This window comes from Tenrec ecaudatus, chromosome 1 (genome assembly GCF_050624435.1).
Source record: "Tenrec ecaudatus isolate mTenEca1 chromosome 1, mTenEca1.hap1, whole genome shotgun sequence".
NCBI classification, from domain to species: Eukaryota; Metazoa; Chordata; class Mammalia; order Afrosoricida; family Tenrecidae; genus Tenrec; species Tenrec ecaudatus.
Window position 1 is genome coordinate 23,771,180 of NC_134530.1, and position 12,332 is coordinate 23,783,511.

General features: G+C 56.7%; 1 protein-coding gene across 5 annotated transcripts; it reads right to left on the reverse strand.

Moving 5' to 3' along the window:
* Positions 1 to 1,530: 1,530 nt before the first annotated feature.
* Positions 1,531 to 10,813, reverse strand: LSM4 (LSM4 homolog, U6 small nuclear RNA and mRNA degradation associated). Of its 5 annotated transcripts, none has more exons than XM_075549020.1 (5): positions 10,709 to 10,813; positions 6,029 to 6,070; positions 5,058 to 5,156; positions 2,600 to 2,783; positions 1,531 to 2,105 (listed from the first exon to the last, which is right to left on the reverse strand). In XM_075549020.1, the coding sequence occupies exons 1-5, from the start codon at positions 10,709 to 10,711 to the stop codon at positions 2,014 to 2,016; spliced, it is 420 nt and encodes a 139-aa protein (XP_075405135.1). In that variant the 5' UTR covers positions 10,712 to 10,813; the 3' UTR covers positions 1,531 to 2,013. The 5 variants fall into 5 exon arrangements, with proteins under 5 accessions (XP_075405135.1, XP_075405134.1, XP_075405138.1 ...); XM_075549019.1 differs by lacking the exon at positions 10,709 to 10,813 and adding an exon at positions 9,287 to 10,630; XM_075549023.1 differs by lacking the exon at positions 10,709 to 10,813 and adding an exon at positions 10,542 to 10,629 and having other exon boundaries at positions 1,533 to 2,105.
* Positions 10,814 to 12,332: the final 1,519 nt, after the last annotated feature.

Below are 12,332 nucleotides of genomic sequence, written 5' to 3' on the forward strand. Positions count from 1 at the left end.
CTGATCCAGATGGGGTGAAGCTGTGGGTTAAGGTGCCTGCTCCAGGAGGGCTATGTGCTAGGGGCGGGGCAGGAAGGGTATGCCAAGACAGAGCCAGCCTCTCCAGGGTCTGTCCCTCAAATGACTGCTTCCTGAGGGACAGAGGGAGAGCAGCCCAAAACTGGCAGGTTCCGGGAGTGCGGTGGGACCCCTTCCCCACAGTTCAGTGGCCCTGCCCAGTCAAGGGGCCACCGAGGACCCACAGATGGCTGTCAGGCGAGAAGCCCCAGACCAAGCAGTGAGGCGGAGCTTTCGGTTTCTCTTCTCTTCTGAGGGCCGTGGGTGAGGATCATTCTCGAAATTCTTTGGGGGTGTAGGGAAGGAGGGGCTCAGCCCGAGCCACTTCACACAACCCACTCCTTGTAGGGAGGGCAGCAGCTTCTGGAAGCCCCCACACCTTAGCAGGGGCGGCCTGGGTGCTGGCGTCATGGGCGGGGAGTCCAGCGGCCAGCTGGAAAGGTCAGGACGGCACGCCCATCGGGTACCAAGGGCTGGTGACGTAGGTACAGCTGACTCCCCCTGGGGCCCAGCCAAGCCCCGGGGCCAGCACACGCATGGGGAGGGCCTCCAGAGGAGCATCAGCTAGGGACCCAGCAGCACTGTCCTCAGGGCAATGACCCCACTCGGCCTCCAGCCTTATTCTAAACATGACTGTGGGCTAACCAGCCCCCACCACCGTAGCCAAGCTGTGCCCTTCTTCCTGTTCCTCTGGCCTGTGGGGAATAAAGGTGCTCTGGAGTATGGGGTACCCCACTATGGCTCAGGGGGACTTAAGAGACTGGCCACCGAGCAGGGAGAAGTAGAGATGACTACAGGTGGCTATGTGCAGGCTGTGCATCAGACACGAGGTCCACAGGAGCCCCCAGAAAGGTTCCCACAGGCCACAAGAGCAGCCTGGTTCTCACTTTCCCACCAAGCCAGGGCTCTGCCACCTAAGGCCTGCGCCAGGCTTCCTCAACTCAGCCCACGGATGGTTATGGTGCCACAGCGAAGCTGGCTCAGAGGGCAGGCACATGGCAGGAGGCTGTGTGAGCAAGCAGGGAATGCTGAAAGGGTGAACTGGAAAGGAGCTGGGTGGCACAGTGGTCCCAAGTTGGGCTGCAAACCACAAGGTCAGTAGTTTGAAACCACCAGTTGCTCTTTGGGGGGAAGATGCGGGTTTCTGCTCCATCGAGATTTAATCCTTGAAATCCCTGAGGCAGCTTTACCCTGCAAGTTGGAACCAACTCAACGGCAGTGGATTTGGTTTTGATTTGGTTAGTGATTGGTGGAGGAGCAGTTGGTTCCACATTGAGTTTGAATCCAGCAGCTCTTCTGCAAAGAGAAATACGAGGCTCTCTGCTCCATCATGATGATCCAAAGTAGTTCCACTGTGACCCATAGGGTTGGTGTGGTTGGAGAATGGTGCAAACAGCACATGAGGCGCAAGGAAAGGCCCTCAGGAGACAGGATCCTGAGCTGGAGGTGACACCCACCTGCACAAGCCCCACCCAAAGTGGACATTTTGACAGGAGCCCCAGGACTCAGGGAGTGAGAGGCCAGCGCCTCTGGTTTTATTCTGAGAACACGGTGTAGCAGCTCCGACTCCACTCCAGGGCCCACGCTGGCCTCTTCGGGTTTGGAGAAGGCTGTCTGCACCCAGAGGAAGGGAAACCCACCCGCCTACTGCTGTGCAGGGATCCACCTGGGCTGCTCCACACATGGGACCACGCTGTATGCAGGAACTTGGGGAGGGGTGTCCCACAACTACATCCCAAAATCAAAAACAGTAAGATGGGTGCAATTTGCATTGCTGCTTGGAAAATAAAAAAAGGGCTTTTCTGACGAGGGTCTGGAAGGAAACACCGACAGGGCAGCTCCAGCCCCCTGCCACCTCTGCTTTCTGGTCAGGTTTGCACGCAGGCAGAGATGCCACCTCGGGATGGGCTGTACCCCCTCCCCCGCCCCCAAGTCCCAGGATGTGGCAGATGCAGCTCACTGCTTGCCTGCCTGTCGGCCTGGCTTCTTCTCCTGTTGGCCCCTGCCTGTGCCTGGGATCCCGCCACGGCCACGACCACCAAACACACCTGCGGACAGAGAAAGTGGCTGTAGGGGGCTGAGTCCCCATTCTGGGGTTCCAGAGACCCAGCACAAGATTCCGAGGCCCTAAGACTTGGGAGTCTGGCTATCCACCCTCCCCCACCAGCCCCAATGTGGCTTCCTCATCTGTGAGGACATGGTAGAACAGGAGAAGATGGTGAGGAGTCTGATCCCAGACTGGTACAGGGTTTCCAAGGGAGGGGGGCAGAGATGGGGACCCAGGTCACATCTGCTTGCCCAGGAGGGAGGGGCTGGCTCTCCCCAGGTGTTCTGGCCCTGGGGAAGCTCTGAGCTCACTGGTGCTGTGCTTTCCAGGGCCACAGGCTGGGGGAGGAGGGAGTCATGTAGGAGGGTGGGGTGGGGTGGCTCTGAGGCTGGCACGTGGCTCCCATTACAGCAGTGACAGCACTAGCTAGGAATGTCAATAGTGGGCTGAGGCTCCCAGCACAGGGACAGGGAGGGAAGCAAGAAGGGGGCCCACCTCGGCCAGTGCCTCCCATGCCGCGACCTTTCTGCTGCTTCTGCTGCTGCAGGCCACCCCGGCCGCGGCCCTTGGCCACCACCTCGTCCTTGACCATGTCGATGATCTCGTCGGGGATGCGCAGGTACTTGATGGTGCTACCACGGATATAGCACTCTGGCATTCGCCAGAACTTGTCACCATCCTATGGGAGGGCGGCCACCAGTCACAAGGCGCTCTGCATGGGGAAGCAGGTGCCAAGCGTCCAGAAAGGACATCTGGCCCACATTACCCTGCGAGCTCCCTGCTCTTGGTCTCAGGATCCCCCGTGTAGGGAAGGAGTGCAGCCCGTTTTACAGCAGAAGAGGGGCGACTGGTTGCCCTCCCCGCTGCAGGCAAACTTCACACAGACAATTCTGAAAGGCAACCCAGGCTCCTGCTCTCCATGGACTGTGCTGCCACCCCCGTCTCACCACTCAGCTGCCACATAGCCCTTTTGCTTAAAAATAAAAAATCACTTTATTGGGGGCTCTTACACGTCTGGTCACAATCCAACCCACCATTGTGACAAGCATGTTTGTACATAAGTTGCCATTATCACTTTCAAAACATTCTCTATTTGAGCCCTTGGTGTCAGCTCATTTCCCCCATCCTCTTTCCTCACGAATGCTTGACAATTTATGAACTATTTTTTTCCCCATGTCTCACACCAACTGCTGTCTCCCTTCACCCACTTCTTTGTCATCTGTTCCTCTGGGGGGGGGGTTCATATGTCAATCACTGTGATAGGTTTCCCCTTTCTCCCCCGATATCCTCCTGGTATAGCTACTCTATTGGTCCTGAGGGGTTTATCTGTCCTGGATTCCCTCTGTTGTGAGCTCTTATCTGTACCAGTGTACCTGCTCTGGTCTAGCTGGATTTGTAAGGTAGAATTGGGGTCATGAGTGTGGGGAGGAAGCAGCAAAGAACTAGAGGAAAGTTGTATGTTTTATCGGTGCTATACTGCACCTGACTGGCGCTCGTCTCTTCCTTGTGACCTTTCTGTGGGGGATGTCCAATTGTCTACAGATGGGTTTTGGGTTTCCACTCTGGGACTCCCCTCATTCACATCGATAAGATTTTTTGTTCTGGGTCTTTGATGCCTGATAACTCATCACATCGACACCTTATGATCACACAGGCTGGTGTGCTTCTTCCATGTGGGTTTTGTTGCTTCCCAGCTAGATGACTGTTCATTTATCTTCAAGTCTTTAAGATCCCAGACGCTATATCTTTTGATAACCCGGCACCATCAGCTTTCTTCACCACATTTGCTTATGCACCTGCTTTGTCATCAGCGATATTGTATCAGAGAAGGTGAGCATCTCAGAATGCTGGGTTATTAGAACAAAGTGTTCTTGCATTGAGGGAGTACTTGCATAGAGGCCCAATGTCCATCTGTTGCCTTAATACTTAACATATATGTACATAGACCTAGTTCCCTATCGTTATAGTTACATATGGAAATGCCTGTATTTAGACCGCTATGTCCGTTGCCTCCTTTCCTCTGTTTCCTTTTACTCTTCTCTTGTCCCACCATCACGCTCAGCCTTCAGTTGGGTCTCAGTCATTCCTCTCGGCTACAATGCCCTTGATCAAGCCCACCAGGGATCCAATGCCCTCCTCAACATCCATTTTAGATCACGTGTTCCCTTGTTCCTGGGTTTGTTGGCACCCCCTCCACACAACTCTTTCCAGATGAGGGTGGGGACAGCCCTGCTCAGTCAGTGAGACTGACCAGAGGCGACCCTCGTCCGCAGGACTGGACAGCAGTCTCTGAGAACTTGTCTGCAACCTGGAGCCATCTAGACAACTCTCGAGCCAGGCTTCTGACCCAGCAGTCCCAGGTTGGGAGTGGAAGGAGGTTTAACTATGATCCCACCTGGCAGCACCATCTGTTCTGCCAGACCCTAGACTCCATGGCCCAGATGCCAACGGGGGCACTCCATATCTGCTGCCATGTGGGGGCCTTGGCTGGGAAGGTAGCTCAGGCTGCAGCCTGCTGTGGGTATGGGGAGCCCAAGGGGCTGTAGCCCTCTATCCCAGTCCAACCACAAGCAGCAACTCACCTGGAATTTCGCCTTCACCACCTGTTCTCAGTGGGTCAGTGGGAGAGCAGATGACCCCAAACATCCCAGCCCAACAGTTCTGGGTCCCAAGCCCACCCACGCTGTCTACACCACACTTCTGCCAGCACCCTCCCCCAAGGGCAAAGTTGGGGTGCTCTGAGGATCTCCTCTTCAGGCTCCCCATCCAGGCGCTCCCAGAATGATGGCACATACTGGGTGTGAGGGTAAGCAGTAAGTATCCCATCTCTGCCCACAGGCCTGGGGGGGCACTCACCCCCACTTACGAAGGCAGGCAGAGGCTCACCAAGGCCCCGGGCCCAGAGCACACCTGGACCTCACAGGGTGAGATGGGAGGGACTGGTGGTGCTCACCCGGGACGTGCAGATGACCTCCCGCAGGTTGATGTTCATCCAGTTGTCACAGCTCACCAGGTGGCCGTTGTACGTCTCACCATTCTTTAGCTCCACCAGCTGGAAGAGACCAGAGGGTCGGGGGCTCGCTGGGCCGGGCACCTGAGGGATCGGCAGCCATCGTCCTTCCCACACGCAGCTTCTCTGGTTCTCGGGTAGCTGACAAGCCAGAGGGTTGAACCCAGCCAGAGGCCCCTCAGGACAGTCCTAGCAATCTGCTCCCAGAAGACCAGGCCTTGAACACCCCACGGGAGCCCAGTTCCACTCAGCACTCGGCATCGCCTTGAGCCAGAGTTACTGCAGGGCAGCTACTTCCAGGCAAAAGAGAGATGGGGACTGACTGTGGACCGGAGGTTCTGGGCAACACAGCCAAAGGCAGAACGAACCACGCTGAGGCCAGGGACAAAAGCTAGGACACACTCAGTGTGAGAAGCGACCAGACAGGCCCCTCCAGGTGAATCCCGAGGCAAAAAGTTCATGGGCTGCCAAGGGCTGCGCGTGACTGCTGATGGGCACAGGGCTTCTTCCTCTTGGGGCACTGAAAAGGTTCCCTAGTTGGCTGGTGACAACGCTGCATGCCCCGAGGGTGTAGCTAAAGGCCACTGCCCTGTGAGCCTGAAAGGCTGTATCTCCACGCATATAGATTGCTATTTAGCAAACACAACTTGCAGAGACCCCGTCTGTGTAAAGGAAACCACGTGCACATCCTGGAACCACCTAAGGGGTGGGGGATAGGAAGGGGCAGGTGGGGAGGAGGCTTCTCCCCGCTGTGTATGTGTCCCTTTGGTACCCAAAAGAACCACATCCATCTCACCACGTGCACGTGTTCACACGAGTGTAGCAGGAAGAGGCTGCTATGTACCTGCAAGTCAGGTGTCCCGTGCCCGGGGTCCCCTCCACCTCGTGGCTCTCTCCTGAAGGAGCACACTTACCATGGGGTGATTCTGGGCCGTCTTCAGCAGCGACAAGGGGAGCTGGAAGGCAAACACAGGCACGTCGACTAGTGGTCCTGACGCCCACTGGCTGGACCAGAGCTTTGTCTTCACACAGCACCCCCACCACTGCTCCCAGAGCCCTGGCCACTCAACCCCCAGGTGGTCTGGTCCTGTGCACCTGGGGCACTTCTGTGTTAACAGCCACCAGTTAGGGACGTGCCACCAGGGCCCCGGCCTTCCACGGTCTCCGAGGCAGCCCAGGCCATTGCAGGAAGCGCTGGGCTCTTCACTTTCAGCGTAGGGGTCTCGGCCTGTTGTCATTCCCACTTCACAGATTCAGGAGTATGTTCAGTTCTGGAAGCCGGCGGTGTGGAAGTTGCCTCGCTGTGTCTATCTGAAGCCAGTGTGTGCCCATGTCTCAGCATCCTTTGAGGAAGGCTTCCCTGAGCAGGGTCAGCCAAGCGGGGCTTTCAAGGGGAGCCACCACCAGGCAGGTGAGGAATGTTCCAGAGAAAGCCCGTGGTTACTCCAGCCAAGGACAGCTAAAGCGTGAGACTGCCTTGTGTCCCGCCGGACCATATAAGGTACCCTCTGCACTTGTCAGTTGTGGTACTTGGCACAGAGAGGTAAGCATCGGGCTGCTAATCAGAAGGTTGGTAGTTTGAAGGTTGGGAGGAAGAAGCAGCTGGCTCCAGTGGAAGAAAACTCCAACCAAGCCTACTGCCTTTAAGTCAATTCGGACTCGCAGCGACCCTATGAGGCCGGCTGTTCCTTAAGGTTTCAGACTGCGAATCCTCATGGGAGCAGACGCGTCACTTCTCTCCCCTGCAGTGGCTGGGGAGCACTGAATGGTCCCCCACGAGTGGTGTGTTCGGTCGCTCTGGAAACACTGGCAGTCCTACAGGGAGCCCGAGCTAGAACCAACTGGACAGGGGTTTTTTGGGTCTGGTGATGGTGCTAGCTACGCCATCGGTATTTCAAAGACCAGCGGGGTCACCCAAGTGGGCACGTGTTGGCGGAGCTGCCACACTCAGACAGGGAAGCAAAGCCTGGTGGTCTGTGAGTGTGAACCAACCCACCAAGACTCAACGTGCAAGGGGTGGGGAGGGGGTATGAGATGGTATGCTGGAGAAGAGCCTGCTGGGGGAAGTGCCAGGCCAGCAAGGAGGCTGTCAGTGAGCTGAATGGACATAGTAGCTTCAACAATGGCTATGGACAAGCCGTTGGCCTTCCAATGACTTGGACGGCGGCGGGGGGTGGGTGGGCAGGGTGTCCTGCGGACCACTGGCTGTGGGAGATGACCCGATGGCAGCTATCTCGTGGTCAGGTTCCTGCCCCAGTGATTTGATCACCTTTTAGGAGGCGCTCAAGGTCGCTCCCTCTCCTGCCTGAGGTGCCTCGGAGTAGTTCAAGCTGACAGCCCTTAGGCTGGAGGCTGAGGGCAAGTCCTTTGCCTTTCCCGGGGACACCTGGGAGTTTTGTTAAGGTGGACATGTAACATTTTTATATAGAACTAAAATAAGGCAAAAAAAAAAAAAAAGAGGCAGCTCTTTTCATATGGGACATAGCAAGAACAGAGGATGCTGATTGATCTCAGGAGTAGAGCCGGGGCCCCAGGCCTCCTCTTCCCACAGCCTGAGCCAGGGCTGCTACCTCTTGGCTGCCCAGCCTCCCTCAGTGTTACAGGTCCTTCCCTCTCTGGGGAGCCTAGCTCTGTCTCGGCACCCTGGGGCCCTTGGTGCTTGCTTCTCCCAAGTGGCCATGAGAGGGCTCCTGTCCCTCTTTGCCAGCTGAGTGGAGGGGCCTTTTGCAAGAAGAGCTGTGTGTGGGAGGCAGGCACCAGCAGGAAGCCAGGCCCCAGTCCACTTCCTCAGCTGGCTTCCTGGAAGGCCAGATAAGGAGGAAGCAGGGGCGGCTGCCTCAAGCAGGAGGGCAATAGGCCCAGCTGTGTTTCCCCAAAACCAGCTGCCATCAAGTCGACTCACAGCGACCCCCCCTGTAATCAGGGCACACCGCGGGTGCTCCACAGGGTTTTCAGTGTTCACTTTGGGGGAAGGGAAGCAAATTACCAGGCTTTTCCTCTGAGGCACCTTGGAGAACACACACCTCCAACCTTCCCAAACCAGCTGGGCATGTCCCAGGGCACAGGCCACCACGGCACGGCAGCAGGACCCTGACTGCCCGGTGTTTTGGGGACCTGGAGCCCATACAGAAACCACAGGCAGGGTGTGGAGACTTCAGGAAGAGGCTGGCAGACTAGCTCTGGAGGTGGAGGGCAGCAGTTGGGCCTAAAGTTCTCACTTCACAGGCCTCTGGCCCCCAGGAGGGACCTGCCATGGACACCTCACCTGTGGGATTGGATCGCTTTTCCTAGTGCTCAAATAATCCCCTAGCCTAGGACAGCTGACACCCAGGGGAGGGATTATGTGGGACCTAGCCGGACCAAGCCGCACCCTGCTCTCCGCCCAAGCCTTCCCAACCAGGCCCGCCCAGTTCCAGCTCCCAGCTCCAGCCGGAGCCCCAGCTCCCAACCTCTTCCGGGTCACTGTCCTGCCCCTCCCCCTCTCTACCCACACATTCCTAATAACTCCATCCTGGAGGTGAGGTCTCTACCTCTCCACATACCAGCTGTCTCACCACGGAGTCTCTAATTATGTTGTTTATCACCTGCCCCCCCTGGCTAGACTGGAAACACCAGGTCCCAGGTGCCCTAGAGCGGTCCAAAGGTGTGGCTTTTGCTGAGGTCCGGACCTGCACTGCAGAGGACCAGAGAGGACCAAGGTCCCCTGCCTCTGAATCAATAACTGGGTCGGGGAGATGCACACTTCTCAACGAGGCCGGCAGCGTGGGTTGGGGCAGGCCTGGCCCCTCTCAGAGGACCACTGGAAAACGACTGCCCATCAACCGTGTCCTGGCCTGTGTGGCTGGAAGCTGGGCCAAGAGTGTTTCACCACAAGCAGGGTAGAGCTTCCACTCTAGGACCTGACAAACCACCGCAGGAGCCATCAACAGGGAGAGAGGGAATGAACGAACCGTGTTTGTTGAAGTAGAGGGCCATCCAGGGTGAGGGTGACCCTCAGTGAGACGGATGGACACAGGAGCCCAAGGATGGATTGTGAGGCCAGCCAGCATTTCCCTTGCTTATAGGTTGGATTGCTGGGAATCATGGTTGCTCGCCAGCAGCAAACAGCTACTGCACATGAGGGGTGGAGGCACTGGGGTTGGGCAATCCAGGGGCAAGGGGTCCCACTTTACCATCTTCTGCAATGTTGTTCCAAAACTGGGCTTGGAAGGAACCTGAAGCAGCAGCTGGTTCAGGGAGACGGGGCAGTCACAGAAGTTTCAGGAAAGAGAGTTCCGGTCTCAGGATGTCTAGAGGCTGGTGCTCAGTCCAGACCCAGCAAGAATGAGTCCCCATGGCCACTCACCAGGATGCCTTCTGGAATGTTTGGGGGGTGGGGGAGACCTGTCCTCACGCCTGTTCCTGCACCCAGGGTGAAGCTGTCTGGATGCCGTCCCCTCTCAGAGCTAGGAAACCTCTGAACCATGGGGGCTCACACAGCTCAAGAGTGAGAAAGACACACTTGGTACACACCCTGTTCGAGGTTCTGGGTCCCTGCGCAAGGAAAGTGATACTCACTTAACTACTAACTTACAGGTTGGTGGTTTGAACCCACGCAGCTGTGCTTCCAAAGAAGGGCCAGCTACTTATGACCCCACAGTCGGGAAGACCCCAGGGAGCGCAGCACTGTGACACACAGCATTGGTGAGTCCAAAGCACCCCACAGCCGACAAAGGGTTGGGTTTCACGTCAAGGCACCCATCAGACTTAAAACAAAGCTCCTGCCTCGTGGAGCATCAATAATGGGCCCTTCCGGTCCTGCCCCAAGCCCTCAGCCCCCTGCCATTTCCGCTTCCCTTCGCTTGATCTTCAGGGGCCTCTAGGCAGGATTTAGGGCACACAGTTATCCTCAGCTCTGCAACGCGTGCTCCACACTGCGGGGACCCCCCCTCTCCCCGCACTGTCTCCTACCGAAGTCGTGTTTAACGGAGAACCTAGCTTCCCAATCGGAGATTCCTGTGTAAGGTCTCCTTTCCCTGCCTCTGTTAAGAGGTGTTCTCTCCCCGGGCCTCAATTTTCCCTTTCTCGGAACACGCTGACCCTTGGTCAACCCCGAGCTCGAATCCACTGAGCACGCACGACACGCTGTGTGACCCAGAAGAGGCAATACCGTCTTGGGGGCCTCTGAAAACGCGAGGCGCCAGAAGGAAAGCAGCCAACAGGCGGAGTACCTGAACCCCCGCTGAACCTGCTGAATTGGAGACGTTTACACCAGTCCCCAGCGTTTCTGCGCCCCAATTTCCACTCTTGAGCTGTTCCCTACAATGACGGAACACCGGGAAGCGCCACGTCCGCGGGGGAAAGCCGTGGTTAAACCGCTTTGGGCCTAGCCCACATTCCCTGCAAAACCGCCTGAGACCAACGTGCTAGGGAAGCAGCGAGAACCACCTGCTCTCCCGGCCTCGATTTCCCGCCTTGGCCAGGGGGGCGGGGCTCGAGGCCGGGACCTCGTGCTCACCCCGCACCGCCCCGAGAGCCCCGGCGGCCGCCTCCCCGCCGTCCCCGACTCCCGGCGAAACCCTGCAGTCGCGGCTCTGCCGTCGCCCTCCCCTCACCATACTGCCGGCAAGGACCGGACTCGCCGGTCACTTCCGCCGCCGCCGCCGCTCGCGCCGTTAGCAGGGCCGCCGCGCGCCGCCAAGCTGAAAAGGATTGGCATACGCATGAACCAATCGCCGCGGGGGCTGGGGGAAGGCCATCCAATCCCCGTGTGTAGGGGCAGGGCCTGTCGGCCGCGAGGGGCGGGGCGAAGCTCTGCTCCCGCCGGAGAAGCCGTAAAGTACTACGACGAGTGCTGGGAAAGGGCGTGAAACCAGGCGCGCCGACCCAGGCGGCATTGTGGGTAACGACGCATGCCCCGAGAGACGCCCTCGCTCGTCTCCGGGACGCCACGCGGTGGCCATAGCTGGTATTGTCTGCCATTTGTAAATGGGGAAATCGCGACGCCAGTGTGGTTGAGATGGGTCTAATCTAATACCTTCCTTTGGGACCCTTAGTTTTCTATTTTCATGATAGAAGTTGATACTCAGGGTGCTTGTTTTGGTAACTTGGAACCCCGTTCAAGCTTCCTGGAGCCTCAGTTTGCTCTACCGGAAAATGGGTATGATAGGACCCGCACTAGAAGGCAGCAGTGAGGACCTCAAAGTATGTGGCACACACACAGTGCCAGGTGCCCCCTCTGTAGAATGGAAAGACTGCGATTAGGCCACACTAGGACAATTCCACATCCGTTTTAGCCCCAAATTGCTGGAGAATCGATGTGCTGGTTTTCCTGTGTATGTTTGAAACAACAACAAGATTAAATTTTTTTTTCTGTTGTTGTTAGGTGCCATCGAATTGATTCTGACCCATAGTGGCGACCCTATGCACAACCGAACAAAAGAAACACTGCCCGGTGGGCCCCTGCTCAAGTACTCCCTCCACACAAGAACACTTTGTTCTAACAATTTGGCAGTCTGGGATGCTCACCTTCCTGGCACAATCGCTGAAGACAATGGATGCACAAGCAAATGTGGCAAAGAGAGCTGGTGGTGCCCAGCTACCAAAAGATATAGCATCTGAAGTCTTAAAGGCCTGAAGATAAACAAGCAGCCATCTAGCTGAGAAACAACAAAACCCACATGGAAGAAGCACATCAGCCTGTCCTGACTGGATCACTGTGGACAAAGTGGGTGCACAAGCAAAAGTAATGAAGAAAACTGATGGTGCCTGGCTATCAAATGATGAAGTGTCTGGGGTCTTAAAGGCTTGAAGATAGACAGGCGGCCATCTAGCTAAGAAACAACAAAGCCCACATGGAAGAAGCACACCAGCATGGGAGATCACAAGGCGTTGAAGGGAACAGGTATCAGACATCAAAAAACAACAACAACAACAAATCATAGCGTTGTGAAACAGGGGGAGTGTGGAGTGGGCACCCAGGGCCCATCTGTGGGAAATTGGACACCCCCTTGCAGAAGGGCTGCGGGGAGGAGACGAGCCAGTCAGGGTGCAGTGTAGCAATGATGAAATAGACAATTTTCCTCGAGTTCTTGAGTGCTTCCTCCCCCCACTATCATGATCCCAATTTTACCTTACATATCCGGCTGGACTGGAGGATGTACCCTGGCACAGATAGGAACTGGAAATACAGGGAATCCAGGACAGATGAACCCCTTAGGACCAGTGGTGAGAGTGGTG